At 40.3% G+C, this 26,837-nt stretch overlaps 1 protein-coding gene across 9 annotated transcripts in view; it reads left to right on the top strand.

Annotated features, from left to right (window-relative positions):
* Positions 1 to 26,837, top strand: part of cacna1aa (calcium channel, voltage-dependent, P/Q type, alpha 1A subunit, a) — a 90,323-nt gene that overhangs the window by 22,816 nt on the left and 40,670 nt on the right. For 5 of the 9 annotated variants that reach the window (XM_085270923.1, XM_085270927.1, XM_085270929.1 and 2 more), the window contains exons 4-26: positions 7,177 to 7,268; positions 7,894 to 8,046; positions 8,345 to 8,532; positions 10,497 to 10,600; positions 10,719 to 10,834; positions 11,736 to 11,780; positions 11,890 to 11,973; positions 12,958 to 13,164; positions 13,465 to 13,577; positions 13,809 to 13,921; positions 14,006 to 14,137; positions 14,364 to 14,436; positions 14,779 to 14,896; positions 17,054 to 17,121; positions 17,280 to 17,386; positions 19,789 to 19,839; positions 20,675 to 20,843; positions 21,117 to 21,712; positions 21,802 to 22,151; positions 22,239 to 22,362; positions 25,076 to 25,205; positions 25,642 to 25,701; positions 25,799 to 25,911. In XM_085270923.1, the coding sequence (XP_085127049.1) occupies positions 7,177 to 7,268; positions 7,894 to 8,046; positions 8,345 to 8,532; positions 10,497 to 10,600; positions 10,719 to 10,834; positions 11,736 to 11,780; positions 11,890 to 11,973; positions 12,958 to 13,164; positions 13,465 to 13,577; positions 13,809 to 13,921; positions 14,006 to 14,137; positions 14,364 to 14,436; positions 14,779 to 14,896; positions 17,054 to 17,121; positions 17,280 to 17,386; positions 19,789 to 19,839; positions 20,675 to 20,843; positions 21,117 to 21,712; positions 21,802 to 22,151; positions 22,239 to 22,362; positions 25,076 to 25,205; positions 25,642 to 25,701; positions 25,799 to 25,911 (3,306 nt within the window). The remainder of the gene's footprint in view (positions 1 to 7,176; positions 7,269 to 7,893; positions 8,047 to 8,344; positions 8,533 to 10,496; positions 10,601 to 10,718; positions 10,835 to 11,735; positions 11,781 to 11,889; positions 11,974 to 12,957; positions 13,165 to 13,464; positions 13,578 to 13,808; positions 13,922 to 14,005; positions 14,138 to 14,363; positions 14,437 to 14,778; positions 14,897 to 17,053; positions 17,122 to 17,279; positions 17,387 to 19,788; positions 19,840 to 20,674; positions 20,844 to 21,116; positions 21,713 to 21,801; positions 22,152 to 22,238; positions 22,363 to 25,075; positions 25,206 to 25,641; positions 25,702 to 25,798; positions 25,912 to 26,837) is intronic. The other 4 variants (XM_085270930.1, XM_085270926.1, XM_085270924.1 and 1 more) reach the window with 3 other exon arrangements.

The raw sequence follows: 26,837 nt of genomic DNA, 5'->3' as shown, positions 1-26,837 counted from the left end.
CAACACAGGGGTCAGCACTGTCACCTTACAACAATAATGATTTGATACAAAGGTGGTGGTTTTGTCGAAGCCTTTCTGAGTGCAGTTTGCACTTTTTTCTTGTGTCTGTGCAGGTTTTCTTTGCATACTCTGGGCTGTAGCTGTGGATTTAATTAAAAATGGTGAAAACCTTGTCATTGATTGACAGCTCTGCTTCTCCCCAGTGTCATCTGGGTGTCACCAGCTCCACCCCATCTGCTGCTAAGTAAATTGATGGATGGGTGGATGGATGGATGGAGGCGTGAAATGATCAGATTCAGGGATTATTTCTCGAAGAAACAACCACATTGGTGTATAGCCTAAACAGCAGCCATCACGCTGTAACCCTCCCTGTCAACCAGCTGTGGTATATAGCAATATTTACCGAGCAGCACATAGTGTACACACATAGTACATTCCCATGATGCATTGAGGACGCTGCCTGCAGTCAATACATTTTGCACACATGTGGCGCACTCGTTCTTTGTTGTGCTTTCTATGAATGGCCAGTGTGTTTTTAGCAGTCCAGCTCTTTGAAGATGAAAGGCTACTTGGCCTTTCTATCAACCTTTGGTGGAAACCTTTGATAACACAGTGACCACATGGGCGCGCGCACACACACACGGCCAGACATTTCCACTTCAAACATTCTTTTCCATGTCCTGCTCGCCCTCCCTGCACTTGCTGGCGCTCTCTTCAAACACATACAAAGACAAACACACAAATAGCACTTAACATGTCTGAATACATCACCGAGATTAGCTATTTACTCTACGGTCTTGTTCCAAGTCGTCTCATTTGTGGGTGTTGACCTGTGTGTTGTAGTTAATTGTCAGAGTGGCTTGACAGTGAAAATAAGCTGGTTGGATTTGTTTGTTTCTTTGTTTGTTTTTCTACACCCACTATTGATTATTAGCCTAGTTACATTTAATTTACAGCTGTTCTTGCATTGCATCCTCTTCTTTCTTTTGCTTTCCTGTACCCGTGTTAGGACTTTTTGATTAGATTCAACAGCTAAAAAGAAGCATAAAAAATGAATGAAGCTAGAACTACTATTTCAGTCATTTGTAATAGATGTTATGGTTCTTTCGTAAATGTCAAGAATTCATAGCCTCCTCCCTGCAACTCTTCCATAGACTCCAATATTATAAATGCTCCCAAAATTCGTCTGAAAATCAGAAGTACAGGCTGTCTTTACACTGTCACCACATCCATATAATAAACTCCACAGGCATGAAAACTGAGAATTTTTTAGACTGGACATTGCTGGCGCTTACGGTGAAAGAATTTTGTCAATACGACTTGTAGTTTTTTCTTGGGAAGCATTTGTTTCGGGGTCACTTTCTGTTTATTTAAAGCAGCAGACGAGAGGCATGTGTCTGTGTGTGTGTGGTGCCACTGGGTGCAGTCTCTATAGCAACCAGGCTCACACCTGTCTGCTTAACGAGCTCTGTCTGCCACTCTGCCAAGATTCATCTTAAACACTTTTCTTTCAACTGCTGCTGTGGTCCACAGTGTTTGCTCTACAGCCATCATTTGACCCTTAAAACGTAGCCATCGTTGTTCTCTTTCCAACAGTGTGTCTTTCAAAGCTCAGAGATGTAAACATTTTGAACTGTGTGAATCCAAGTAGATGGATAACATTCTAACCAACCCATATAAATACACTGTATTTTTAGTCAGGAGTTTGTCTCAACAGCAGGAAAGACCCCACTTGTTAAATCTTTCCTGTCATCGCATTTTGACAACAGGAACATAAAGAACACACTGTTGTGTAGAACAATTCCTTGGGATCATTGCAGTTCAAAACTGATTTTGACAGGACTTAGGGTCTTCGATTTAGAAGCAGTTTTTCAGATTTGACAGGGTTTTGCACACTGTAATAAGCATATCAGTAGTCAACTGGATTGAGCAATCTGGTTGTCCCATTAAATTCAAGCTTATTGTTCATTGGTGGATTTGTCTTCTACACACAGGTGGTTCAGATCTGGGCATTTGAAGTCAGATGATGACTTTTAGAATCATCTTTTCTGACTGGACGATCAAAACTTACAGGATTTACCTATCTTTAGTGGACTTTCCCACATTTTAATCATTCAGTGATTTAAATAATATGAGGTTTCATTATTCATTCAGATGTTTTATGACTCTGAATTTTCTTTTGTCATAACTCAGGTTTTCCTAATTTACATTTTAATCATGTTAAGCAATTTTTCAACTTTTTATGTGTGAACGTCAGCTTTCAACAGTTCTGCACTTTTGTTTTCAGGTGAAAAATTCTGTATTTTTCAGCTCATTCAACATTTTTAACTTAACATTCAGCAATTATTTCATTTCAGCTCAAAACATTCAGCTATCAACATCCACACTGCAGTTTCTTCAGAAAATGCATTTTCTAGTTTTCATTGTGAGCTTCCTGAGCAGAATTGTGTAATACTCCACACAGAAGGGACCGAGCTGGCCAGAAACCTCCATGCTCTAAGGTGACTGTGCTACCCACTGCAAAACTGCACCATCCCTAAGGAGTATGCCTTCCTGTTTAAAATGTGTTTTGAAGTTATTGCAATTTCCTGCAGCTTTAACATTCAGATAATTAAATACTGTCTAGGGCGGTCTAGAGGTACTACCTCCCCATTTAAAAAAAAAAAAAGTGTCTAGAATTGTGCTTACCAGACTAATGCAAAGCTGTATGTGATGCTTTATTCCCACAGTTTACAATTTATTAAAGGGAATTTCATTATAAAAGAAGAAATGAATGCAATGAAAATGTATGTGCAGTCTAAGCAGAACTGTCAAAATCTGCTCAAATGTCCCTCTCCACTGTCACTGCCACCAGCTCTTTGAGGAACGAGGGGCATACCAATGTGCTTCCAAGCCAGTTGAGAAAAATGTTCTTTCCCGTGTGTCTTGGGTCTACCCTGGGGTCTTTTCCCTGTTGAACATGCCCAGAATAACTCACCTAAGAGGCATCTAAGAGGCATTCTATTCAAATGCTAAACCCACCACAACTGGCTCCTTTCTTGTGTAGGACAGTGCTGTACTTTAAGCCCCTTTTGAGTGACTGCGCTACTCACCCTATCTCTGAGGATCAAGCATTTTGTGTGTATCTGCAATCCTTTTCTCCACATTGCCATAGGTGAGAATAGAAACCCAGATCAGCCAGTAAATTATCAGCTTGGTCTGGCTTTGGTCTCTTTTCCCTACAATGGATCTCCCGGTCCACCTGCAGGAGGAGACGTGGGCTCTTGTGAATTCTGGGAGAAATTCTGAGTGTCAGCTGATCGTCGAGGTCTGATTGCTGGCTCAAGAGACACTTAATATTTTATTGATGTTATAAAAACATTAAAGAGCATACTGGTGCATTTAATGCAAAATATTTGAATCATAGTCACAGATGCAACCAAGGAGACAAGGACAGATAACAGGAGAGCTTGGAGCAGAGATGGTGAGATTCAGTCAGTGATGTGGACAGAGATATTTAGCTGGATTTTAGCTGAAGTCAGCAGGAAGCTGCAGAGGGAGATAGCAGGGATAAATGTTGTTTGTATAATGCGTTGGTTTCTCATCAGAAGTGGAGAGATGAGGTTTTTGTTATAGCGATGTTGCTTCATCTGATTCCCCTTAACCATTTGCTCTCCTTTTACTTAAATGCAGGTGTGTGTGCATTCTGTGTGTGAATTTAAAGATGTACAGTAGAGAGCATCTGTTCCTGGCAGGGAAGAAATTGTTTTCCATTGATTATTCCAAATGACCCAGTTTCCATTGTGCACACTTGAATAAAATTATTTTCTCTCAGTATGTTTAAGCTTCAACCAACACCCATTTGCTGTGCAGATGCGTGCATCCGTGTGCACGGGTGTTTTTGCATGTATCGGTGTGCAAATGTGCAGCCCTGCATGTAAGCTGCAAAACTTTTACATTAAATAGAAAAGAAGACAAAAAAAAACAAAAAAAAACAAAAAAACAATCAATCTAGCTCCTCCCTTGGCCCTGTTACCAAGGTGATACAGAGATTCTATCAATGAGCCAAGGTCCCTGTTGCCATGGAAACACTTATGAATGAGAAAGGACCCGGTAACCGTGGAGACAGTGTGAATGAGGAACTGCCTCATCAGTTTGACACTATTTGTGATGGCAGATGAAATCACCGTCATGTTATTACCATCATCGTTGTTACTATCGCCATCACAGTCATCAACATCATCATAGTTCATTATCGTTATTGTCCAGTCATCAGCGTTGTTAATGTTTTTTACTGTAATCATAGTCACATCACAGAAATATATAAAATAATTGGATTTGTAATCACAGGTTGTTTTTTTGGCAAAGAGTTTCTGTACTGCGGTTCCAAAAATACTGACACAGGTATACGTGTTCATCTTTTATATGTAAATGTAGATGTGTTTCTTCATGTCAGCACACAGATGTTTTTGCAGCATGATATACAGGTTTTTCCTTCTATGAAATTTCACTATTCTCCTTTTTATATCAACACAGTTCAGTTTAGAGGGTAAATATTCCAACTGATCCACTGTTCTTTTTGCCCTTACATTTAAAATCAGTATAGCATCTATCTAACTCACTCTTTTCCCCCCAGTTGCACTTATGGTAAATGTTTTTTTTTTCCCCTTGTGCAATACCTAGTGCAAATTTACCATCCTCGACTACATCATCTTCATCTTCCCTTCATGGCTATCCTAACTTGCATTAATGTAGCACTCTGTTGTTGCCAAGCATCTTTCAGGCTAATGTATCCTTGAGCAAAACACTAAATCTGTACTTCCTTTGTTGGTCATCTTGCGTAGCAGAGGGCAGCTCGGTTATTTCCTGGTAAAGCAGCGTTTTCAGCAATAAAACTCACTGTTTTTTTAAGCAGAAAGCATAGTAAAGCAAATTATTATTATCATTAGTAAGATGCCAAACTACAGTTATTTACTTGCATTGCTGAACAGAAAAATTTGTTGAACGTTAAACTTGATTAATTCCGGGCTTTCAGATGAGTCCAATGAGTGTTCTGATTAATTAAAAAAAAAAAAAAAAAAAAAAATATATATATATATATATATATGTATATATATATATATATATATATATATATATATATGTATATATAAAAACACCCAGCACGCCCTTGCGGGCGGTTTATCCTTCAAGCTCGGGTCCTCTACCAGAGGCCTGGGAGCTTGAGGGTCCTGCGCAGTATCTTAGCTGTTCCCAGGACTGCGCTCTTCTGGACAGAGATCTCCGATGTTGTTCCCGGGATCTGCTGGAGCCACTCGCCTAGCTTGGGAGTCACCGCACCTAGTGCTCCGATTACCACGGGGACCACCATTACCTTCACCCTCCACATCCTCTCGAGCTCTTCTCTGAGCCCTTGGTATTTCTCCAGCTTCTCGTGTTCCTTCTTCCTGATATTGCTGTCATTCGGAACCGCTACATCGATCACTACGGCCGTCTTCTTCTGTTTGTCTACCACCACTATGTCCGGTTGGTTAGCCACCACCATTTTGTCCGTCTGTATCTGGAAGTCCCACAGGATCTTAGCTCGGTCATTCTCCACCACCCTTGGGGGCATCTCCCATTTTGACCTCGGGACTTCCAGGTTATACTCGGCACAGATGTTCCTGTACACTATGCCGGCCACTTGGTTATGGCGTTCCATGTATGCCTTGCCTGCTAGCATCTTGCACCCTGCTGTTATGTGCTGGATTGTCTCTGGGGCATCTTTACACAGCCTGCACCTGGGGTCTTGCCTGGTGTGATAGACCCCAGCCTCTATGGATCTTGTACTCAGAGCTTGTTCTTGTGCTGCCATGATTAGTGCCTCTGTGCTGTCTTTCAGTCCAGCTTTGTCCAGCCACTGGTAGGATTTCTGGATATCAGCCACCTCCTCTATCTGCCGGTGGTACATACCGTGCAGGGGCCTGTCCTTCCATGATGGTTCCTCGTCTCCCTCCTCTTTCTTGGGTTTCTGCTGCCTGAGGTATTCACTGAGCACTCGGTCAGTTGGGGCCATCTTCCCAATGTATTCTTGGATGTATATATATATATATATATATATACTCTTTTTTTGCAATACCTAAATACAGTTTCTGCAACTTATAGGTTGAGTTCCCATTAATATAACACTGAGTATTATCTCTGTGATATCTGTTCTTTTAGAAATATCATGCAGCTGAAGTGCATTAACGCCTCCTACTAAACTAGGATCCTCTCAGTTACAGGTCAGCGTCTGATGAGGCATTTGATATCACACAATGTCATTACAAGGACCCCAGCCTATACACTCGTGATGAAGCACCAACCACTTGGGGGGTGGGCTTCCTGGTAATACAATACCACATTCAAAACCACAACCATGCATACCTTCAACCAAAAACCCGGAGTTGGTGTCAATTTTCCCTTCTATTCAAATGTGAAGGAATCAGGCAGACCTTAAACCTGTGATTAAGACTGCAATGTCACTAGGCCTCTTAGAGGAACACAGGCAGGTAGAAATGTGTCAGAGAGACTGGATGAAAGAGAGACAGAGGGAGAGAGATAGAGAAGTGGGAAGTTTGATGATTCACAGTGTGCGTCAGACGATGGGACTGACTACAAGTCTGGCGGCACGAGGGAACATTTTAATCCTCTACTTACCCATACACACACACACACACACACACTTGCTGTTTATGGCATTTATTTTGATGATGAGTGAATATATAGTTGCAGTAGCACACGCTAATATGTGTTTACTCAGAAGAGAAACATCAAACATGTAACAATAAATAAGCAAGTCATAATCTTTCTGTTTTTCACTCTCTTTTTATTTCCTTAATCCCGTTCCTTCCCTCTCCTCTCCATTTCCCCATCTTTCTCCTTTTTCGTTGTCTAGTCGCTCTCTCGTCTTGATACAAAAACACTTTCCATTCAGCCCATCCCTCTCTCACCCTGATACACTCCTCTGTCTTACTTCACTTGTCAGCCGTATCGATCAGTTCAGCTCTTACAGGATTTACATACAGAGCTCACCCAGTTGTTTGTAATGATCTGGCATGGGTTTGTGCATGTATGAGAAAATGGAGAAACTGCGAGGTTGACAGACTTTGACAAGCTTGCTAGCTTAAATATTGATTCTCTGTGCTCATTTCGGTGCATTTGTCTTTTTCCCTTTAGAATTCTATCCACTGTGGGCTCACAATTCGACTTGCGGACACTCAGGGCTGTGCGAGTATTGAGGCCTCTCAAACTGGTGTCCGGTATTCCCAGTAAGTCGATATTCTTCATCTGAGAAAAATTTGAAAAAGGCTATCTTCACCTTTACCTTGAACCACATCTTTGTCGTTGCTTAACAATTGAGAAAGCGAACATTGTGCAGAACATCTTTAAATTTTATTTGGGGATCAAAATAGCATGGAGAAGCATTTTGTGTCAAGGTTTTATGCAGCTTCTGTGTTGCTCTGCATAATGCAACAACAAAAGTGGTACTTCTGTGCACACTCTGCTCATTTTTTAAATGTTATAGTGGCAGTAATGTTCCAGCACTACTGCCACAGCAGTGTTATTAATAGCCTGTTCTCCACTATGGGCTTGAACAGGCATACCAGGGCTTACTCATCATAAAAGTCACTTGGGTTTCTATGAAAAGCCAATTAGAGCATCACACCAGTAGGTGCTACAATATATATGTTTATGGTTTATTTCTATTTATTATAAGTTTAATGATTGGGTATAAATGTGTAATTAGGATATTCAAGTATTTCTTTACAGAAAGGTAGCATAACTGCAAACTAATTGAAATTAGTTTTAGGATAAAGAGAGCGGATAGATTAAACTGAAATGTATAAAATGATTCTTCATAAAATCTTAATACTTTATACCTGTGTGCTTTAGGCTTACAGGTGGTGCTCAAATCCATCATGAAGGCCATGATTCCTCTGCTGCAAATTGGCCTGCTGCTCTTCTTTGCCATCCTCATGTTCGCCATCATCGGCCTCGAGTTCTACATGGGCAAATTCCACAAAACCTGCTTCGACAACATAACAAGTAAAGGATTTTGTGTTTACACTTTGGCAATAATTCAGTCGGGATTAAATTGCTCCAAGTTTTCCTCAGAGAAGAGTGCACCTGTTCACGCTGAGGCAGACTTTAAATAGTTGCACTGCTAAAATTAGAACTTAAAATAGTACATTTTTGGTATACTGTGCAGTTTCTGCAGATGTAGCCTCATTCAACATCTGAAGTATTTGACGTTTTCTCAAGAGGGATTTAAAATTATTAAATACATTTGCGAGTACATGGAATTTGCTCATACTTGTTTTATCCCACTTTTACGCATGTTTAGAAGAGATCCGGGAAGAGTTTCCATGTGGGGTAGAGCTTCCATCTCGGCTGTGTCCAGAGGACACCGTTTGTAGAGAGTACTGGCTGGGACCAAACTACGGCATCACCCAGTTTGACAACATTCTGTTTGCTATTCTCACCGTTTTCCAGTGTATCACCATGGAGGGCTGGACTGACCTGCTCTACTATGTATGTCAAGCTGAACAGCATTTGCAACACTAGTACACATTCAGTGACCAACGTTTTGGCCACACCAGTGCAACCAGGAAAGCAGAGGATGTCTATGTAAAGGTGTTAAATTTAGCAAGGCAAAAATAAAAGATTTAATAAAGAAGGTCTTGTTCAAGAGAAAAAAAAATGCTACAGCATGCTAAAATTCCACAAACCTGCTCTTATTATGTTTGCCTGTTAATTCATCTTAGAAAAAAAAATACAGTATCAGTGTATTTTGCTATCTGGTGATCATGGGAAAAAAATATTTCTGTCATATTTTGTGGCTGTTTTTTACGGATTAAACCTTCACATTAGCTAAAATATCTATAACAAAACAGCAAACAAAAAGATCTAATGAAGTGCACCTTAGGTTAGCTTTCATGCTTGTCAGACTTATTTTTAAACAAACTCCTGTTAACAAGCTGGAGTAAAATGTAAATTTTACTCCAGTTTGTTAACAGGAGTATTTTCACTCAAAGCCATTTGAGAGTGCGTTCTCTAATCAAGTACAAAAATTAGACTGTTAAAACCTTCAACAATTTCACCTGTGCAAACTGCTTATCTACCTATTAAATGAGTAATAACAATGCCATCACTCATGTCCAAGACTGAATTGTTCCCTGCTGTTAGGGGCAACGGTTGCTGTGGACACCAGAGGCAGATGAGGGTCTTTGATTGTTACTGTAGTCATCTGTTTTTCCCATCTCCTTTCCCTCTCCGTCCACCCAGTTCTTTTACCTTTCTTCCTCTGTCCTTTCCTTTCGCCCCTTATTCCTGCTTGTCTTCCTGCGTTCTGTCGATCTCCCTCTGTGTCTCTCTCCTTCTGTCCCTCCTTCCCGGTGCTGCTCTATATTTAAAAAGGCCTGTTCAGCCCAAGTTATTCTTGCAGCTGCTCGGGAGGGGAGCAATAAAAGTTTAATGGTAGAAAAAGGGTCTGCAGTACATTGGGTACACAGCGGCGATGCCGGCTTACATGCAGGAAGAAGGAAAGATGGAGGAGACTGGAAGGAAAAGGGAGGGAGGCTATGAGAAAGAGAGCTCGAAACAGAAAAGAAAAGCCCGGGTCTCAAGTTGGGATTGATAAAATCACTGTAAAGGTTGTTCAGTGACAGTGAGGAGATGGCTATGGAGAAAGGAATGAAGAAAAGGTTAAACTAGCATTGAGATAGATAAGGGAGTGATGAAAAGGCAGATGGAGGGCGTTCTTAAGGGGTTCCATAGGAGGAGGGGAGACAAAACAATAAGAACTGAATAAAGAATGATAATGAAAGAATGGTCTGCAAGGGAGGATGGTAGGGACCGAGAGCGAGAGAGCAAAGCATTTGTTATACATTATTTACTCTCTCGGAGCAGCTAAATAGAGTGGCAGATACGCATTTACTTACTGAGATGACTTAAAGCAAAATCATGTCATGCCTGCTTTTGTTTATGTTTCCATAAGTCGTAGACAGCAGTTTAAAGCACATTGTTTCCACTCTTTAATGACAACGTCAAAGAATAAGTCACTAGGATAGCAGTAGGTTATTTTTAATTAGGCTATATAAAGCATATTATATCTTTAACTTGGTGGTGGTGCATATATATGTACATGAACGTACCTCAATGTGACAAAGCAGGGAGGTAGAGAATGAATTTTGATGCCTTCAGCTTTCAGCAAATCAATATGTATATATAGCTACAGCTGCTCAGTTTTTCAGGTGTACCCACTTTGCTGATTTAAATGAATGAAAAATTCAACCTTTGATTCAAATTAACTGAAAAGTTCGTCTTATTAATATTAACCTTTGTTAAACTCACATTTATAAACCATTATCTAACATTAACTGGTTTCTTTTAATTCACTTTGTATCAAATACTCAAGTAAAGAGCAAAACATTGATTCCTGATTAATTATGTTTGTGTGTGTGTGTGCGCGCGTGTGTCCTCACGTGTGTTTCCAGAGCAACGATGCCTCAGGGAGTGCATGGAACTGGATGTACTTCATCCCCCTCATCATCATCGGCTCTTTCTTTATGCTCAACCTGGTGCTGGGTGTGTTGTCGGGGTAAGTTTATGTGCATGTGTAAATATATAAAAAGAAACAGTCCCAACGTGCTTTACAGAGGTCTCAGGTGATGATGTGATGTGCAGGGTATATACTTGTGTCATGTGTGTGTCTGCAGCGAGTTCGCCAAAGAGAGAGAGCGTGTGGAGAACAGGAGTGAGTTTCTGAAGCTCCGAAGACAGCAGCAGATTGAAAGGGAACTTAACGGTTACCTGGAGTGGATCTGTAAAGCTGGTATGTATGACTGAGTGCATGCCTGGCAACATTTGACCATATAAAAACACCTGACATGTATTACAGTGTAATACATGTCAGATGTCACAGCAAATTTCTGCTTAGATATTAACACTCAAACCACTGGAAATTCAGAAGACTTAATATATATTCAGCTGTAAGTTTGAAGACCAGCTTGTGTGATGCTGGAATGAAAGTAAACCATCACTTTTTCCCGGAACGTCAAAGTAAACACTTAAAAAATGAGGCCAAAAATCCCTTTTTGTGGATTTTATCATAAAAGCAGTCACAGTAAACATGAGTTATAATGTGACATTATCACAATCACTTGCACAACAGTTGTTATTCAGGGAAGAAGGATCCATATTACATTGTATTTTATAGTTATAGCTGAATACACACTGACACCTTAGCACTGACAAGTTTTGGTTTGTTCTTATTCAAAAGTTTCCCATTGCAGCTGCTCTATATGGTTGTGCTTTCTTTTTGCCATTTTTTTCAATGTCATTTACCTTTAACATAACACATATCCAGTAAAGCAGTGACACAAATTTAATGGAACTTATAACACATATTATATCTTGAATATCTTACAGATTACAGACCCTTGGATAGAGAGTTTTGTCCACCTCTCCAGCCTGGTAGCTATCTGTTGAAGGCAGGAAATGTGAGAGAAAATAAGAGTAAAAGAGGGTCAAATCGAATAAAGGGGCAGATAAAGGGGACAGAGCTTTGATCTTCCTGAAAAGACAAATTTTACATAAAAACACAGAAGCTAATAAAACAAAAGAGGGACTACTGAGTGAAACAGAGACTATGATTTAAAAAGATGTATGAAGATGTTGTGGAACTTACACATAAATGTATAATATATTCACATTTTTGCTTGTGTGTTTTGTAGAAGAGGTCATCTTGGCGGATGATGAGAATGAAAATGAATATGATGGTATCAATTTCCTTTTTCTTTTCGAATGTAACATATAAATATGCATAAATGAATAGCTGAACTGTTGTGTTGTGGGTAAATGTATAAATATATTTGTACTGTATAACAGGTTCTCGTAGGAGAGCCACAAAGAACCACAAAAGCAAAGCTGAGCTTCTAAATTCAGAGGAAGGGGAGGGAGACCTGGGAGTAGGTAAGATGTGTTGTGTTTCTCTCTCTCTGTCTGTCTACCACACACACACACACACAACAAAGCCATTTTACATCCCCTCAGAGAACACTGCATTTACTTGTTTTGTTTTTTTCTGCAAAAGCTCCCAAACCCTACACATTTCTACCACAGCTCTTAACCTAAACCTAACTCCATGATAATCTTGCTTTAAAACACACTTATTTCCCATTATGACTGTAAAAAGGAATTTATATCCCCACATTAAGAGTAGCACACAGGAGAAACAGACCCACAGTCAAAGGCAAATCGCAGGTACACAGAGATGCTATCTTATCTTGCATATCAGCATTACCTGACCCTCCTCTCCATCCCTCTCCCGCCCTTCCCTCTCCTTTCTCCCTCTCTGCTGCTCTGCACTCCTAATGTTACATTTTCACTGTCCCCGAGCCCCTCATCTTTTTTTCCCCTATCTTTAACTTGCCCTTGTTATCTCATTCCCGTTTCTCCGCTCAAACCATTTTTTCAGCACAGTCATTCTAGGCACTTCTCTAAGATTCTGAAAGCAAACTTTTTTTCTTCATTCTTTAGAGCAATAATGGACATGGTGCAACCTAGAAATTCAAAATTGATAAGGCAGCTTTGATCATGTGCTACCTTTAAGTGAATTATACATCAATTTGTACTTAAAAAGCAGATTCAGTGCCGAAAGGTTGATTGAATTGTAGTGTTCCAGCAAATAGGAGGTCCATCGATATAGTTGACTCTACTTTAGTAACTGTCCACTATAAAAGAATAATGCATTCTTTTACTCTCCTAATAATTTACAGAAATAATGGGATGGGATCTTTTGCCTGTATTAAAAAAAAATACAGGCAAAAGATAGCATTAACATTTTAGTGCCAGTGATTGTGTCGCCTTTTTGGTCACTCATTGACTTCTTTTCATTTATGTCACAGTGCAGCTGTTGATACACGATGTGCCTCATTTATCCTTTTTGAATGGTAGGTTCACCGTTTGCTCGTGCCAGCTTGAAGAGCTCCAAGCTGGAGGGATCGACTTTCAAGCGGCGGGAGCGGCGGTTTCGCTTCTTTATCCGTCATGTTGTTAAGTCCCAGGGCTTCTACTGGACCGTGCTGTGTTTGGTGGGCCTCAACACGCTGTGTGTGGCTGTTGTGCACTACGACCAGCCTGAACCACTTTCAGATTTTCTATGTGAGTAGGAGGTGAATGCTTGCATACTTAGTGCAAGTATGGGCCGATTATCTCCGCAAATGCACAAATACTTTCATCACAGATTATTGGAAAAGGAGTGGGTGAGCAAATTCTTCATTAATGTGGCTAAATCCATGAAAGAGCTGACCCAGTCGTTTAACACAAGCGCATCCAAGCACACACAGTTTTCCTTTCATGCAGACTAAGTCTTTTTCAAAAATGGTTCTGGGACGAATACACACACAGAGACTCGCTCAGGTTTTCACCCTCATCTCTTTTTGTGTTCTTCCCTCTGTGCAGATTTTGCCGAATTCATCTTCCTGGGAATATTCTTGACAGAGATGTTTGTAAAACTGTACGGCCTGGGCAGACAGGCCTACCTCAACTCCTCCTTCAACTGCTTCGACTGCATTGTGAGCCCTTCTCAGTCCACACCCAATAAGAAAATAACACAATGTACAAACTCATAAGCGGGTCTATAGACGGACTTTACACCTGTGGGATGAAAACAATAGATGAAAAAAACCTCTGCTATAGACTTTACACAAACACAAATGTGCCATACTGCATGCTGATGTCTGTAGATTATTTGCTCAGTATAATAAATAACTATCTATAATTGCATATGCTTACATTTATATTAGGTGATATGTGGTAGCATATTTGAAGTCCTTTGGTCCATCATCCAACCGGGCACATCGTTTGGCATCAGTGTGCTACGAGCTCTCAGGTTATTGAGGATCTTCAAAGTCACCAAGTGAGTCACTTGTAATACAGTAATGATCATACATTAAAATAAAGGACATGGTATTATCATCATTTCCATGTGTCTGTTTCCCAGGTACTGGGCGTCTTTGCGTAACCTCGTCGTGTCTCTGCTCAATTCCATGAAGTCCATCATCAGCTTGCTCTTCCTGCTCTTCCTCTTCATAGTCGTCTTTGCGCTGCTGGGCATGCAGCTCTTCGGAGGACAGTCAGTGTCTCTCTCCTTCCCCTTTAACAGCCATGATTTAATTTTCTGCTAACCTATTGGTTTTTGCTAATTGCCAGTTGACCTAAGGCAGTTTTTCAGAGCGCTGGTTTTTCAGACAAACATTTGTTGTGCTTGCCTCTGGCTCTCTCAGTCGTTCTCTCTATGCTCACTGTTTTCTCAGCTCCTATTATATATATATATATTTTTTTCATTCTTTCACTGCTAGGTTTAATTTTGAAAGTGGCACCCCTCCAACCAACTTCGATACATTTCCCGCAGCAATAATGACGGTGTTCCAGGTAAGCAGAGGAGAGCGATGTACTGTAAAAGGAGAAAAGGGGAGGGAGAGGCTAGTGGAGGGAGAAAAAGCCGCAAAATCGAAGACAAAGCTGGATTAAAGCTAAACGCTGAAAGGACTAAAGAGGATTTGCGCACGAGGAAGTGATATAAAATGTAAAATGCTACTCTAGAACCCTTAAAGATTATTAGGTGGGAGCATAATTCTGCTAAAACATGTTCAAATATTTAAGTAGTGTGTAGAAAAGGGTGAGTCTGTTCTTTGATTATAGCATTTTGAGCAAATATGTGGATGTGAGAGTGCTCGTCATAGCATCGTCTGAATATTTGTGTATGTTTGCCAGATCCTGACCGGCGAGGACTGGAATATGGTGATGTATGATGGCATCAAATCTCAGGGTGGAGTCAACAAGGGCATGGCCTTCTCCGTCTTCTTCATTGTACTCACGCTTTTTGGCAACTGTATCCCTTGACAGTGACATTGCAGATAAGCCTACATGCATGCGCAGCTCTCAGATATTTAGAGTGGAGACATTTGTAGATGTATTTTACACATTTTTACTTTACTCACAGTAAAAAGTCATACAAAGGTTAAATGCAGATTTTTTTTACAGTTTTCTTTAGGACAGCCTCAAAGGTGGAATAGTTAGAATGCTTCTTTCTACCTATTGCTGTTTGCTGTTGTTTTGTAGTTGCTGTTACTCTGAATAGAAGTGCTACTTTTTTTCTTTGCCTGACTTCCTTTAATCTTTTTTTTTGGCATATCGACATTGAAGCAATTAGTCTTGCATTGAAACATCGAGACATTGCACAGAAACCATCCGACAAACAACCTGCATGATGGTCTGCCTGAGAAGCTCAATTCACTGCAGGGGCCAGGCGCTCTCCAACGGTCACTTGCAAGAGCTTCAGTCAGTGTTGTATTTACTGTTTTATTCACTGACAACCTGTTCTTTGGCACAGCTGACAAAAGATCAAAGTGAGAACGTGTAAGAAAAAGAACAATCTCTGAGAAATAGTCATGCTTCTTTTATTCATGCTGGACTGAGGGCAGAGTCAGCTCTTCATCTTCAGCTACAGAGTCATATTATGTACAATCTCAGTTCTTCAAAGGTTTTGAAGCAGTGGACAAACCCATATATAACATGGAAAACATATTAAATGTTAAAACTGGGACATTTTACTGCTTTATAAAAAAAATACTGGCTTGTTTTGAATTTGAAGGTGGCAACATGTCTCAAAAAAGTTGGGATGGGGCAACAAAAGGCTGGAAAAGCAAGTGGTCTAAAAAGAAACACCTCAAGGAGTTTGCACCCAGTTAGGTTCACTGGCAACAGGTCAGTAACATAATTGGGTGTAAAAAGAACATGTGAGAGAGTGAGAGAGTCTCTCAGAAATAAAGATGGGCAGAGGTTCACCAATCTGCAAAAACACTGTCAACAAATTGCAGAACAGTATTAGAAAACTTTTCCTGTAATAATGCAAAATTTTGAGTGCTTTGAATATCTGATCATATGCAGTGCATAATATCATGAAATACAGAATCCAGAGGAATCTCTGTGCACAAGGGACATGTTATGTAGCGCTGTGTGGAAACACAGGGAAGCACATAGCAGACAGGGATGATGTGACAACAAGCGGAGGAATACAGAGAACCTAAATGCACACAGGATCATGAGAGGAAGGGAAACAGCAGGGAGCACCGCTGGAATTAATACAGCCTAACAGGACAGGGAAGCAAAACCGAACACAGAGAACACAGGATGAGAGACTGTCAAAATAAGACAGGAAGTACGATAACACTTGACACTGGGAAGCAGACTAACTAAGGAGACAGAAAAGGAACACCGAACAGGAGAGGCATGGAAACAGAACCTAAAGACCAGATGTCAAAACTAAGACCAGAAACTACAAATATAACACAAATAAGAAAAACAACTAAAAGAACCAGAACCAGGAATATATACATTGAATCTTCGAATATTAAATAACCTGAAATGGATGCTCGCCTTCAGGTGGCACTGCATTGAAAACAGACAGAATTCTGTGATTCTGTCAATCATTGCATGGGCTTGGGAACACTTCTAGAAATCCCTTTCTTTGCCACGCAGGTTAAACCTCTGTCAGGCACAATCTAGATTGCTAGCATTTTGTCAGTAATTAAAATAGTATATTTTCTCAGGTTAAACATTTGATATTTTCTTTGATATACTGTGAATAAAATATGGGTTTTATTCGATTTTCAAACCACTGCATTCTGTTTTTATCTACATTTTGTACAACGTCCCAATTTTTCTGGAATTGGGATTATAATACCAAAGTGATTGTCAACACGGAGATGTCACTGTCATAATCCTAATTGAGATTCTGATAAATCCACTGTCCTGGCATATACTGATACAGACCTGTGTTGTCATCTGTAAGTCGAACCACACACTGTTAAGGGATCTGTATCAAGGATGATACTGTAGCAATAATGATACGCTGCAATCCAATACATCAACTTGCCAAGAGGTACATTATAATATAAGTGGCTTAGCCAATTATTTTATCTACATTTTGTATTCTCTTGCACAAACAATCTCCCAGATGCTGGATTGCTTTTAACTCTGTGTTCAGACACTCTGCTGAATGTGTTCTTGGCCATCGCTGTGGACAATCTGGCCAACGCACAGGAACTGACCAAGGTATAGTACAGTCTAATATGAGTGCAGTTTCTTACACTAACACATTAACCACGAGTTATCCTCCTCTAATCAATGAACTTCTTCTGCTTCCCTCATGTGAATTTTTCCTGCCTTTATCATATTTGGGTTTTGATTTATTTTCTAATCCACATTTGCAGGATGAACAGGAAGAAGAGGAAGCTGCCAATCAGAAGATTGCCCTGCAGAAAGCCAAGGAAGTGGCTGAAGTTAGCCCACTATCTGCTGCAAACCTCTCCATTGCAGCGTGAGTCTCTGTCTCTATTACTTTTGTGTCACCATCTGGGAGTCTAGTACTTATGTCGGACTCAGCACTTTGGGAAGTGGACGGTATAGCACAGTTGAGTGTTTGAAGTCAGGAAAACCGTCAGTGAACCATAATCTGTTCAAGTTTGGATTCTTAAAACATCACTTCATCACCTTATGAACGTGTGGTGATGTTGGTGATTGCAAATAGTCTTTCATCACAATGAGCTTTATTGACTAATTACCCTTCAAAAGTACACAGCCCCACTTTTTTCTTAGAATTGCAATATATTCATTGATCAAATAGCATCTTCCAAACTGACTTTTTTCTGTTTCAATATAAAATTTAAAGTTCATGAATGTAAAAATTCTCTGTATATTTTGCCATTTTGTCATCATAGTGGAATAAATCATGTCTTCATCTATCTGGCAAGGAAAGGAAATTGGGGATAGCCTAAACACACATATACTTGCTTCTCGTCCTTCTCTCTGTCATCTCTTTCTTCTCCTTTACTTTTCGTCTTAGTCTTTGATCCCTTTTCTCTGTACACACAAGGCTCTGTACTTTCACGTCTGGTAAAGTTCACACACTTTGCTCTCAGATACAAATACGTGCATGAAAATACGTTCAGCACAACACAGGAGTACCATGTTTGTTTTTAAATACCATACGTAATAGCACAGTCGTGTCCTTAGCAGTTTGGTGTGTGAGACTGTGCTCACTCATTGTCACTCGCAGGTACAATGAACAAACATGCCCTAGAGTTTTAGCTCAATACACTCACACGTACATATGCTTATTAACATTTCCATCATTTTATGAATCGCTTAGGTTCTTGTTACTGTTTGTGCCGTGTAGTGTGCTTCACTATGAAGTGACCATCTGTGTCTGTGTAATCAGTTTAATTTACTTGGAATTATGATATAAATATGTCTTATTTTCACTACAGTTTATGTGTATCTGTCTGTATGTGTGTATGTGTGTGGATGTATGTGAGTGTGTGAGAAAAGAAGTTTTCAGGTAATGTCGGTTTGGTATAGTATCCAGCATTTCTTCTCTAGGTTACCATGGTTTTTTGTCCAAATTTATCCAGAAAAACAACCTTCACAAACCATGCTGCCTAATTGCTTGAATCTTTTGAAAGCAGACTGTAGGACAGAGGTTTACCATAGAGTCTCGGTTAAGCTTTAAGCATTGTAGGGCTGCAGATTGCCTTACGTTCTACTGTGCCAGTGTAAATCCAAATCCCTAATTTCTGTGGTGCAAATAAAAGAAAGAGAGAGATAGAGACAGAAAGACATTTAAATTCAAGAGGAGATCGTCCCTGTTTTCCCAAGGAGGGATTTTAAACTTGGGGACATCAGTGGTGCATGAAGAATCTCTTAAGAAGATATGGCAGACTCAGAGAAAACTACGTAAAACCAAGGCAACACAAGTCCAGTTTGTACTCTCAAAAGGAAATTGCTCTCTCTTAAACAGCCATGCATTCTAAACAGAGTGCAAAGACATTTTAGGAAGTATTATTCTAATGATAGTGAATAATTTTTTTAAAAGTTTCAGCACTGTGTTTTTAATAAGCTTAAAGAAGCCTTTGGAAACAATAAAAATCATATTAAATTAGGTTGTCCTTATAGATTTGGTCCTTTAAATTATTAGCGTGCTATTTTGTGTTAGGAAGAGGATCATGTACAAATTCTGAATTCAGAAATAAATTCATGACCAAAATGTATCTACTTTTTTAAGTGCCCCTAACCCTCTTTAAGACAAAGCAGAGCATTTCATATTTAAAATGTTTATTTTTAAATCTTACTGTAAGCTTTTCAGGGTTTATCAGTTTTCAGTACAGGTCAAAAATATGCAGATATTACATGTTTTATTAAAATTTTAAAACATGTTGTCATAATGCCAGTGTATGTTGTCATGTAGGATATACCCACAGGACCATATTTTGGTAAGTATTTTTTTAATGTAGCAGCTTCAGTGGAAAAAGAGAGTGAAGGGTAAACATGTGCAGTACATTATAAAGAAGTAAAACTGATCAGCGCACAACAGCAGCACTTGGGAAGGGAAAATGAGTGATAGAAGAAAATGGATTTTGTTGAGTGTGTGTATGTGTCTTTTGTGTCTGTGTGTACGAAGGGTTGCATTCCAAAATGCTTAAATTTTTGACAAAAAATATTCTAAGATTCGCTTCCATTTTTGGATTTCAGGATTATAGTTTACTTTTTTAGTAGTTTAGACATGTAACACTTTTGTCGTGGATAGCGATAATTTTTTTTAGAGTTGGCACTTTGTGTTTTTTTTCCTTTCTTTTAAAAAAATAAATGGATAGCCCATTTTGGAATGAAATCCTCCTTCTGTTCTTTTGTGTCATCTCACTCACCAGCTGTTTCCCTCCTCAGCAACAAAGTACACAGTGAGTGTCACAACGCTTCTGACCCCTTTCTGGACTGGTATTTATTTATTTGTTTATTCATTTATGACTTCCTTCTGTTTATTGACTTTACAACCATTCCTTGCTTTTTTCATGTTTTAGATCTCTATCCTTTTCTTGGCCCTTTGTTCGTAACATCTGTTTTTTTCAAAATTATTGTACATATCTGGCTTATTTTATTTTATTTGTTTAGCTTTTTCTTTATGTTGGCTTATTTTTTAAAGTACTGTTTCTGTTGCCTACGGCTGTTGCTTTATTGTCATTGACTGTTGGCCCTGAGAGAAAAGTAAGTTAAAGTTGATAGAAATTTTGGAGGGTAAGAAAGGAGGTGGTCACTGACAGTTTGGGGGTGTTTTTTTATCTCATCTTTTTGCAAAAACAAGAAATCAGTTATTCTAACTAATATAAACCATTCAATTCAGCTCAATGGCTATTTTTGCTCTGCACAAAATCTGTCCATTAAATTGTATGTACTTTAGCATGGGATGATTAGTTGTGTATAATTTGAACAAATTCGGACCTCGCCTCAGTGTTATCCTCCACACTGTTTCCCACGTGGTTTACCAAAATAGGGCCATCCTGCCTTGTGCTTCGGCAAGCTGTGCAGATACCCAAAGCCCTGTTCTGTTAAGAGCTGCGTTGTTTTATAGGTCCAGTCAAATGACCCTTTAAGTGTCTGTGGCCCCCAGTGTGTCTTTATGTCCTTGCTATTTGATGTACTTATATTTTTAGTGTTGGTTTCCACTTCATCATTCTCATGTCTTTGTGCGTTCATTTGCATAGCATCAAGTCTTAAAGCAGGTCTTAACGAGGCCAATCCCTTTCTACCTTTTCCACCATTCTTCATTTTGCAGCAAGGAGCAGCAGAAGAACCACATTAAGGGAGTCAACAAGTCAGTGTGGGAGCAGCGCACCAAGGAGCTGAGGAAGCAGACTCTGGCATCCAGCCGCGAGGCCCTCTATAACGAATTGGACGCAGATGACCGCTGGAAGGCAAGGACAGGGAGGGAGGAGCACAACAATGTAAAGGAAAAGGCAAAAAGGGCCCCTAGACTTGTGCTATCAGTGTACACAAGTTATGGCCACGAGTGTTGATGATGACTTTTATTGGTTTTCATTTGTTCTTGTTAATCATTTATCGGTGGCTTATTTACCAACTATGGTCTAAATATTGGTTGGAAATTTCCAATATATAACTGAAATGTAGGTCTTCTAAAGTTTTGCCTCCTCTCATGAATCACAAAATTTAAAATTATTCCTTCTGTGCTGTTTCGCTATCCATTCGTTTCCTTGCAGGTCAACTATTCACGTCACATCCGTCCAGACATGAAGACCCATCTTGATCGACCCTTAGTGGTGGACCCCCATGAAAATCGTAATAACAACACAAACAAGACAACTGGCAACAACTCAGACTTCTGTGTCAGCCAGCACCATCCTGAGCACCATGGCCAAGTGGGAGGGGATGGTGGAGGAGGTTCAGGTCCACCCAGACCTCCCATGGAGCGGGGAGAATCCACGGAGAGTAGACGGAGCCGCAAAAGTGAGCATCACCACAGCTCTCATGTCCGTCTGGATGCTACAGTGATTCCTGGGCCGGGTTCAGAGGAGAGGGTATCCAGGCGCCATCACCACACGCGGACTGGGAGTCGAGGAGGAGGGCAGTCCGAACACAGGAAGCCAAGGTCACATCGAAAGAATGCTGAAGATGGTGAGGAAGGTGGGGGAGGAGCTGGAAAATCTGGAAGACATAAGAGCAAAGGAGTGGATGGGAGTAGGGAAGGAGGAGAGCATGAGCGAGCAGGCAATGGCGGTGAGAAGAGGTCAAGAAGAAGCCGGCGTGGAAGCCAAACAGAGGGCGAGGGGAAGCGTATGTGCTCACACAGAAGGAAGTATGTCATTCATTTTTCGTTTTCCAGTCATCCTTTTTACAATCTCCTCTAATCTGATGGCTGTAATTCTTTCTTTGACCTCTTCCTAGGGACTGCAGTGTCCCAAACCTATCTACCACACGGCCCATCCAAAAGAGTCTCTCAAGGCAGAATAGCCAGTACAGTGAGGACATGGACAACCTCATGAACACCAAACTGGTGTCTGGTTCTACACCACCTAGCGAGGGTCGCCCCTATCCAGTGGCCAGTCACACTGTCACCCCTGGATTTGGATCTGCCCTTCATCTTGCTAACAGTGGCACTCGTGGAAGTTTGGTCACGTTGGATAGTTATGGGAATGTCGGACATCACCGTGCAAACAGTGTGATCAGGCTGCCCCACCCTGATTATACTGCTGTGGACATGCCCATATTTCCATCCACCAATGCCATACTGCAAGGTAGGGGTGAATGGATGTGTTTTTCTTTTCTTTTGTATTTCTTCTGCTACTTTATAGCTCTTTACAATGTTTTCCTCCTACCTTCAGTTAATAAAAATGCCAACACTGAACCTCTGCCACCTCCTACAAATGATGATGAGGAAGGAGGGGAAGGAGGGCCTAGGCCCATGCCTCCATATAGCTCCATGTTCATCTTCTCGACCACCAATCCGTAAGTGATACGTACTAACAATTACCAATGCACAGGCTAGCACACGTAGTATATGCACAAATTGCAAACTGAAACACACTGTCTCATAATTACCAGTTAACCATATAAACCTTTGGCTAAATCCCTATCCTAATGAGGACACATCTTTCCTTAAGTGTGAACACAAAGTCAGCAACACAAAGCAAAGATGAAAACCAGCCCAAAGAGACTTGAAAGCATGAGAAACATAAACAGGTCAAAACAGAGGCTGCAAGCCTGACTGCTCATCACTGCTTTTGTTACTTGTTGAAGTTCAGGCTCTGGCTGCTGGGCTGGGGTCAACATGCACTCAGCTTTATCATCATTCTTGGCTAGCTTTGCGTTAGCATGCTGTCTGTGCAGATGTTTGCAAAGAGATGAAGCAGTATAATACTATAATGGATGCAGTTTCCATTTTACCTTCACGCTCTTGTCCTTTTGTGCAGTGAAAAAAAGTAATGTCCATATCTCCACTCCTCTAATGCTGTATAGCTGTTTTCTGTTGCCTACACTTTGCACAGTCAAAAGTCAGCTTTATTGTAGTTGACTTTTGATCCAAAAGTATGAGATAAAGTTGATTGTTGGTATAATATTTTGAGGGTAGGGAAGGATGTAGTTAGTGTCTAGACAGCTACTCTTGCCTCTTTAGTTAATTTGATGCAGTTTGGTGTGGATTTAGCAGTCTATTAAATTGTCTGTACCTTACAATGGTTTGCCCAATGGATGGAAAATGGAGGCATGAACCACATATCAGTTATCTGATCCTGATAGCTACACCAGAAACCAAGAAAAGACTGCCACTGCCCGGCCACTGACAAACTGATGGATTCCCAGATTGATATTTGGGTAAACCCTGCTTTACTTTAGCTTTTCTACTGTGGTCCCACAATTGCCCACAGTGCTGATGGAAAGATTGACTTGCCTGTCACTATCTCAAAAACTATTTCAAATGAAGCTCAATCATAATGTCATGCAAGGCTGGACTGGGACAAAAAATCGGCCCGGGCATTTTGACTAGAGACCGGCCCACCAGGATAAAGATTGAAAATGTGATGTCATTCAGGGGTAAAACCGCAAAGGATTCTGGGAACTTGTGGCAAGAGGTACTAGCGCACGCAGGCTTTCAATTGAACTCAGTTACACAGCGATAAAAAGAAACACAAAAAATGGCAAGAAGCTGTTGTATTATTAACTGCAACAGCCGGTCGCATGACAGCCACAGGAAGCCGATCGTTTTTTTTTTAATCGGATTACGTCATTGAAGAGAAATGTTTTAAGCCATGTTTCCGAAGTAAGAGCCGACGGATGGTCTGGATATACCAAATATAACGTCCCAGAACACTCCAGCTCACAGGTTAGTCTGCTCCAAGCATTCCCACAAAGGTCAGTCTGCTGTTGTAGTTAATGCGTCATTTTCATAACATAATTGGTGATATAGGTTACAAGCAAGTCTGGCGCTGAACAGAAATTGTCGCGCTATGCTCCTTTATTTATTGTGCATAAATAGTGAATTGTCCTGACACGATATTGCGTTTCGCTTCTGTTATTATCGTACATTGACAAAAACATATACGTTTATTCACAGGATAAAACAGTTTTTTTGTATCACTAATTGTCCAGTGCGATTACAGCATACAGTATTATTGTCACTGCTACATTTCTGTAATGAACCAGAAATTATTTCCACTGCTAATTAATTACCATTGAGCTCAAAGGTCCTATTAATAAACGGTTAACGAATGTGTATTTATGAAGACGATTTGTGAGACTGGTAAACTTACCTTTGTTCGTACGATGGTCTTTCGTTCTACACGGTGCATTTCAAGGTCCTATACCCCTCCGTCAGTAAACTGTTCCTGGGCTTGTTGCAGTGACCTGAAGTTACTAAACTTCATGAGTGTATGCACTCACCCCAAGAACCGTGTAATTATAAATATGAGCGTGGTGAAAGTTGGGCAGCACGCTAACGTATTTTGTCCCTCTGTGTGCTGGTAAGGGTCTAACCCTTTCACTGGTTTGATTTTTCCTCGTATCTTTTCTTTGTCTTTTCGTCGAGTCTGTCTTTGTACGGACCGGCATTGTTCTCCTTTGTTTTGTACATTCCTTTTTTGTGCGGCAAAGAAAAAACAAGAAGGTATTGGAACCGGAGAATGAACGTTTTGCGGTGCTGCAAATGCTTGCGTTTGATGCGGTACTTGGATTGTTTTGCCACGAGTTCCCGGCATGCAATGCGCGAAAATCACGTGATTGCTAAACAAGGGGGCGGGTGCATTTGGCCTCCTCGGCTGTAATTGGTCCAGCCCAGAGTCGATCATGACCAATTGGCCAATCCAACACCTTTCATTATATATACCCTTCCTAAAAAAAAAAAAAAAATCCATCGGCCCATAAAAACAAAAAATCGCCCGATGGCCAGTCCAGCTATGATGTCATGTATTCTAGACTGTGCTGGCATAGCATGAAAAGAGGTCATTTGCTAAAATTTGTTGAAGACACAAAGCCTAATTTTAGCAAATGAGCAGGTCTAGTTTGTGTAAACATTAACACAGAGCTGTTTAAACATTAGTTGAGTATTTGAGAGGGATTTAAATTTTGTTTAGCCTCCACAATGGCCTTCATTATAGTTATAAATTAAACATAATGGTATGCATTGCATTAATGCAAGAGAAAAACAAATATCTTTGTCTGCTCCTAGGTTTCGACGAGCATGCCATTACATTTGCACCCTGCGTTATTTTGAGATGTGCATCCTGCTGGTCATTGCAATGAGCAGTATTGCCCTGGCAGCTGAAGACCCTGTTTGGCCCAATTCCCCTCGAAACGATGTAAGAAATTCATCATACATGTATTATTGGTTCTTTTGGCAACAAAAATATTATGCATATAATTTATCTATTAGTTTTTGTATTTACTCTCAAGGTTATTTTTGCCATCTCCCAAGCCTTACGTGCGTGGAGGTCTGAGCAGTAAATGAATTAACTATATAGAGTATGAGATAGAACATATAAATCCAGCACTTAAAATGATTATTGACAGTTTTATAGTGGGTAGACAATTAAGTGGCACACACAATATTCAGGATTTTCTGTGTTCAGACTCAGCAAAATGATACAAACTCACAGACCACACATGCACAGGAAACAGTTGAAGTTTAAAGTACTGCCTTCTTTAGTAATATAATATCAGATGATGCAAAATAAGTGCAACACTGCACTTATCTAAAATACAAAATCATCATATGCTCACTTTTTCTTTGTGCAGGTTCTGCGCTATTTTGACTACGTCTTTACAGGAGTTTTTACTTTTGAGATGTTAGTAAAGGTGAGACAAATCAGCATTTTTCCTCCGTGTTGAGACAAACATTCTCCTCTTTTTGATAAAGGCTGTAATGGGTCCTTGTTTTTGGTCTCTTTTCTAGATGGTGGATCTGGGGTTGGTCTTGCACCAGGGCTCTTATTTCCGGGACTTGTGGAACATCCTTGACTTTATAGTGGTTAGTGGTGCTCTGGTGGCCTACGCCTACGCCTTAGCGTAAGTCTCCCTCCTGCTTCCCCCTCTGCTCTCTTTTCTCCTCTCCCGCTCCTCTCCCCTCTCACTGGTACCTTGGAGTACAGCGTCCCCTGTTCTTCTTCACTCAACCATGGCTGATTTTTGGCCTCTACTTTCTCTATCCTACACACTTTTCTTTCATTCACTCGCATACATTTTCTCTCTTGGCACTTTTTCATTCTCTTGTGTCCTGTTATCCTCCACCATAAACCCAAGTCTTACCTTTATTTAGAGTGCAAAAGACCTGTCCTCTTTTTTTGGCCATGTCCTTACTTCATTTCTCTTACGTTCACATTTTGCTCCTGCAGTCCTTTAATTTTTAAGCCCCTCCTATTTCAAGCTCCTTCCAGCTTCTGCGTAAACACTCCCACATTATAAAATAGATCCCAGCATCCTCTCCCTATCTACCTCCCCATGTGAGAGGTGAGGACCACCCTTTGCACCTGTAACCCTTTAGTGCCCAGGGCGTTCTAAAGTAAAAGGGCCCATGCAAACCCCGGCCAGGTCACCAAAATTCTCAACTACGTTCTCTACTACAAAGCAGGTACTTTAATCTTTACTTGATTTGCATGGCTGTAAAGATAAAAATACAACTACATGTTGATTACTGAGTTAGGCTGTAGATAATAAGTGCTATGCTGGTACAAAGCATGAATTTTGCTTTTGCATGGTATGTGAGAATATAAAGCAATTTATAGATTTAGAAGTCTGCATTAATGTGATGTCATGTTTTGGATATAATATATACACATATATGTAGATATTAGGGGTGCAACGATACACAAAATTCACAGTTCGGTTCGGGTCGATGCTTTGGTGTCACGGTTCGATATTTTTTTCGATACAAAAAAATGTTCATGCCTTTTTAATTTGTCATTTATTAAAATTATAAATATATATTTATATCG

The sequence above is a fragment of the Mchenga conophoros genome, linkage group LG4, assembly GCF_057382185.1.
Source record: "Mchenga conophoros isolate Kocher_MC1m ecotype Shallow Benthic linkage group LG4, M_conophoros_male_GT1.1, whole genome shotgun sequence".
In the NCBI taxonomy this organism is placed as follows: domain Eukaryota; kingdom Metazoa; phylum Chordata; class Actinopteri; order Cichliformes; family Cichlidae; genus Mchenga; species Mchenga conophoros.
The sequence above is the reverse complement of the archived record's forward strand: the minus strand, read 5'-3'. Positions and strand labels throughout refer to the sequence as shown.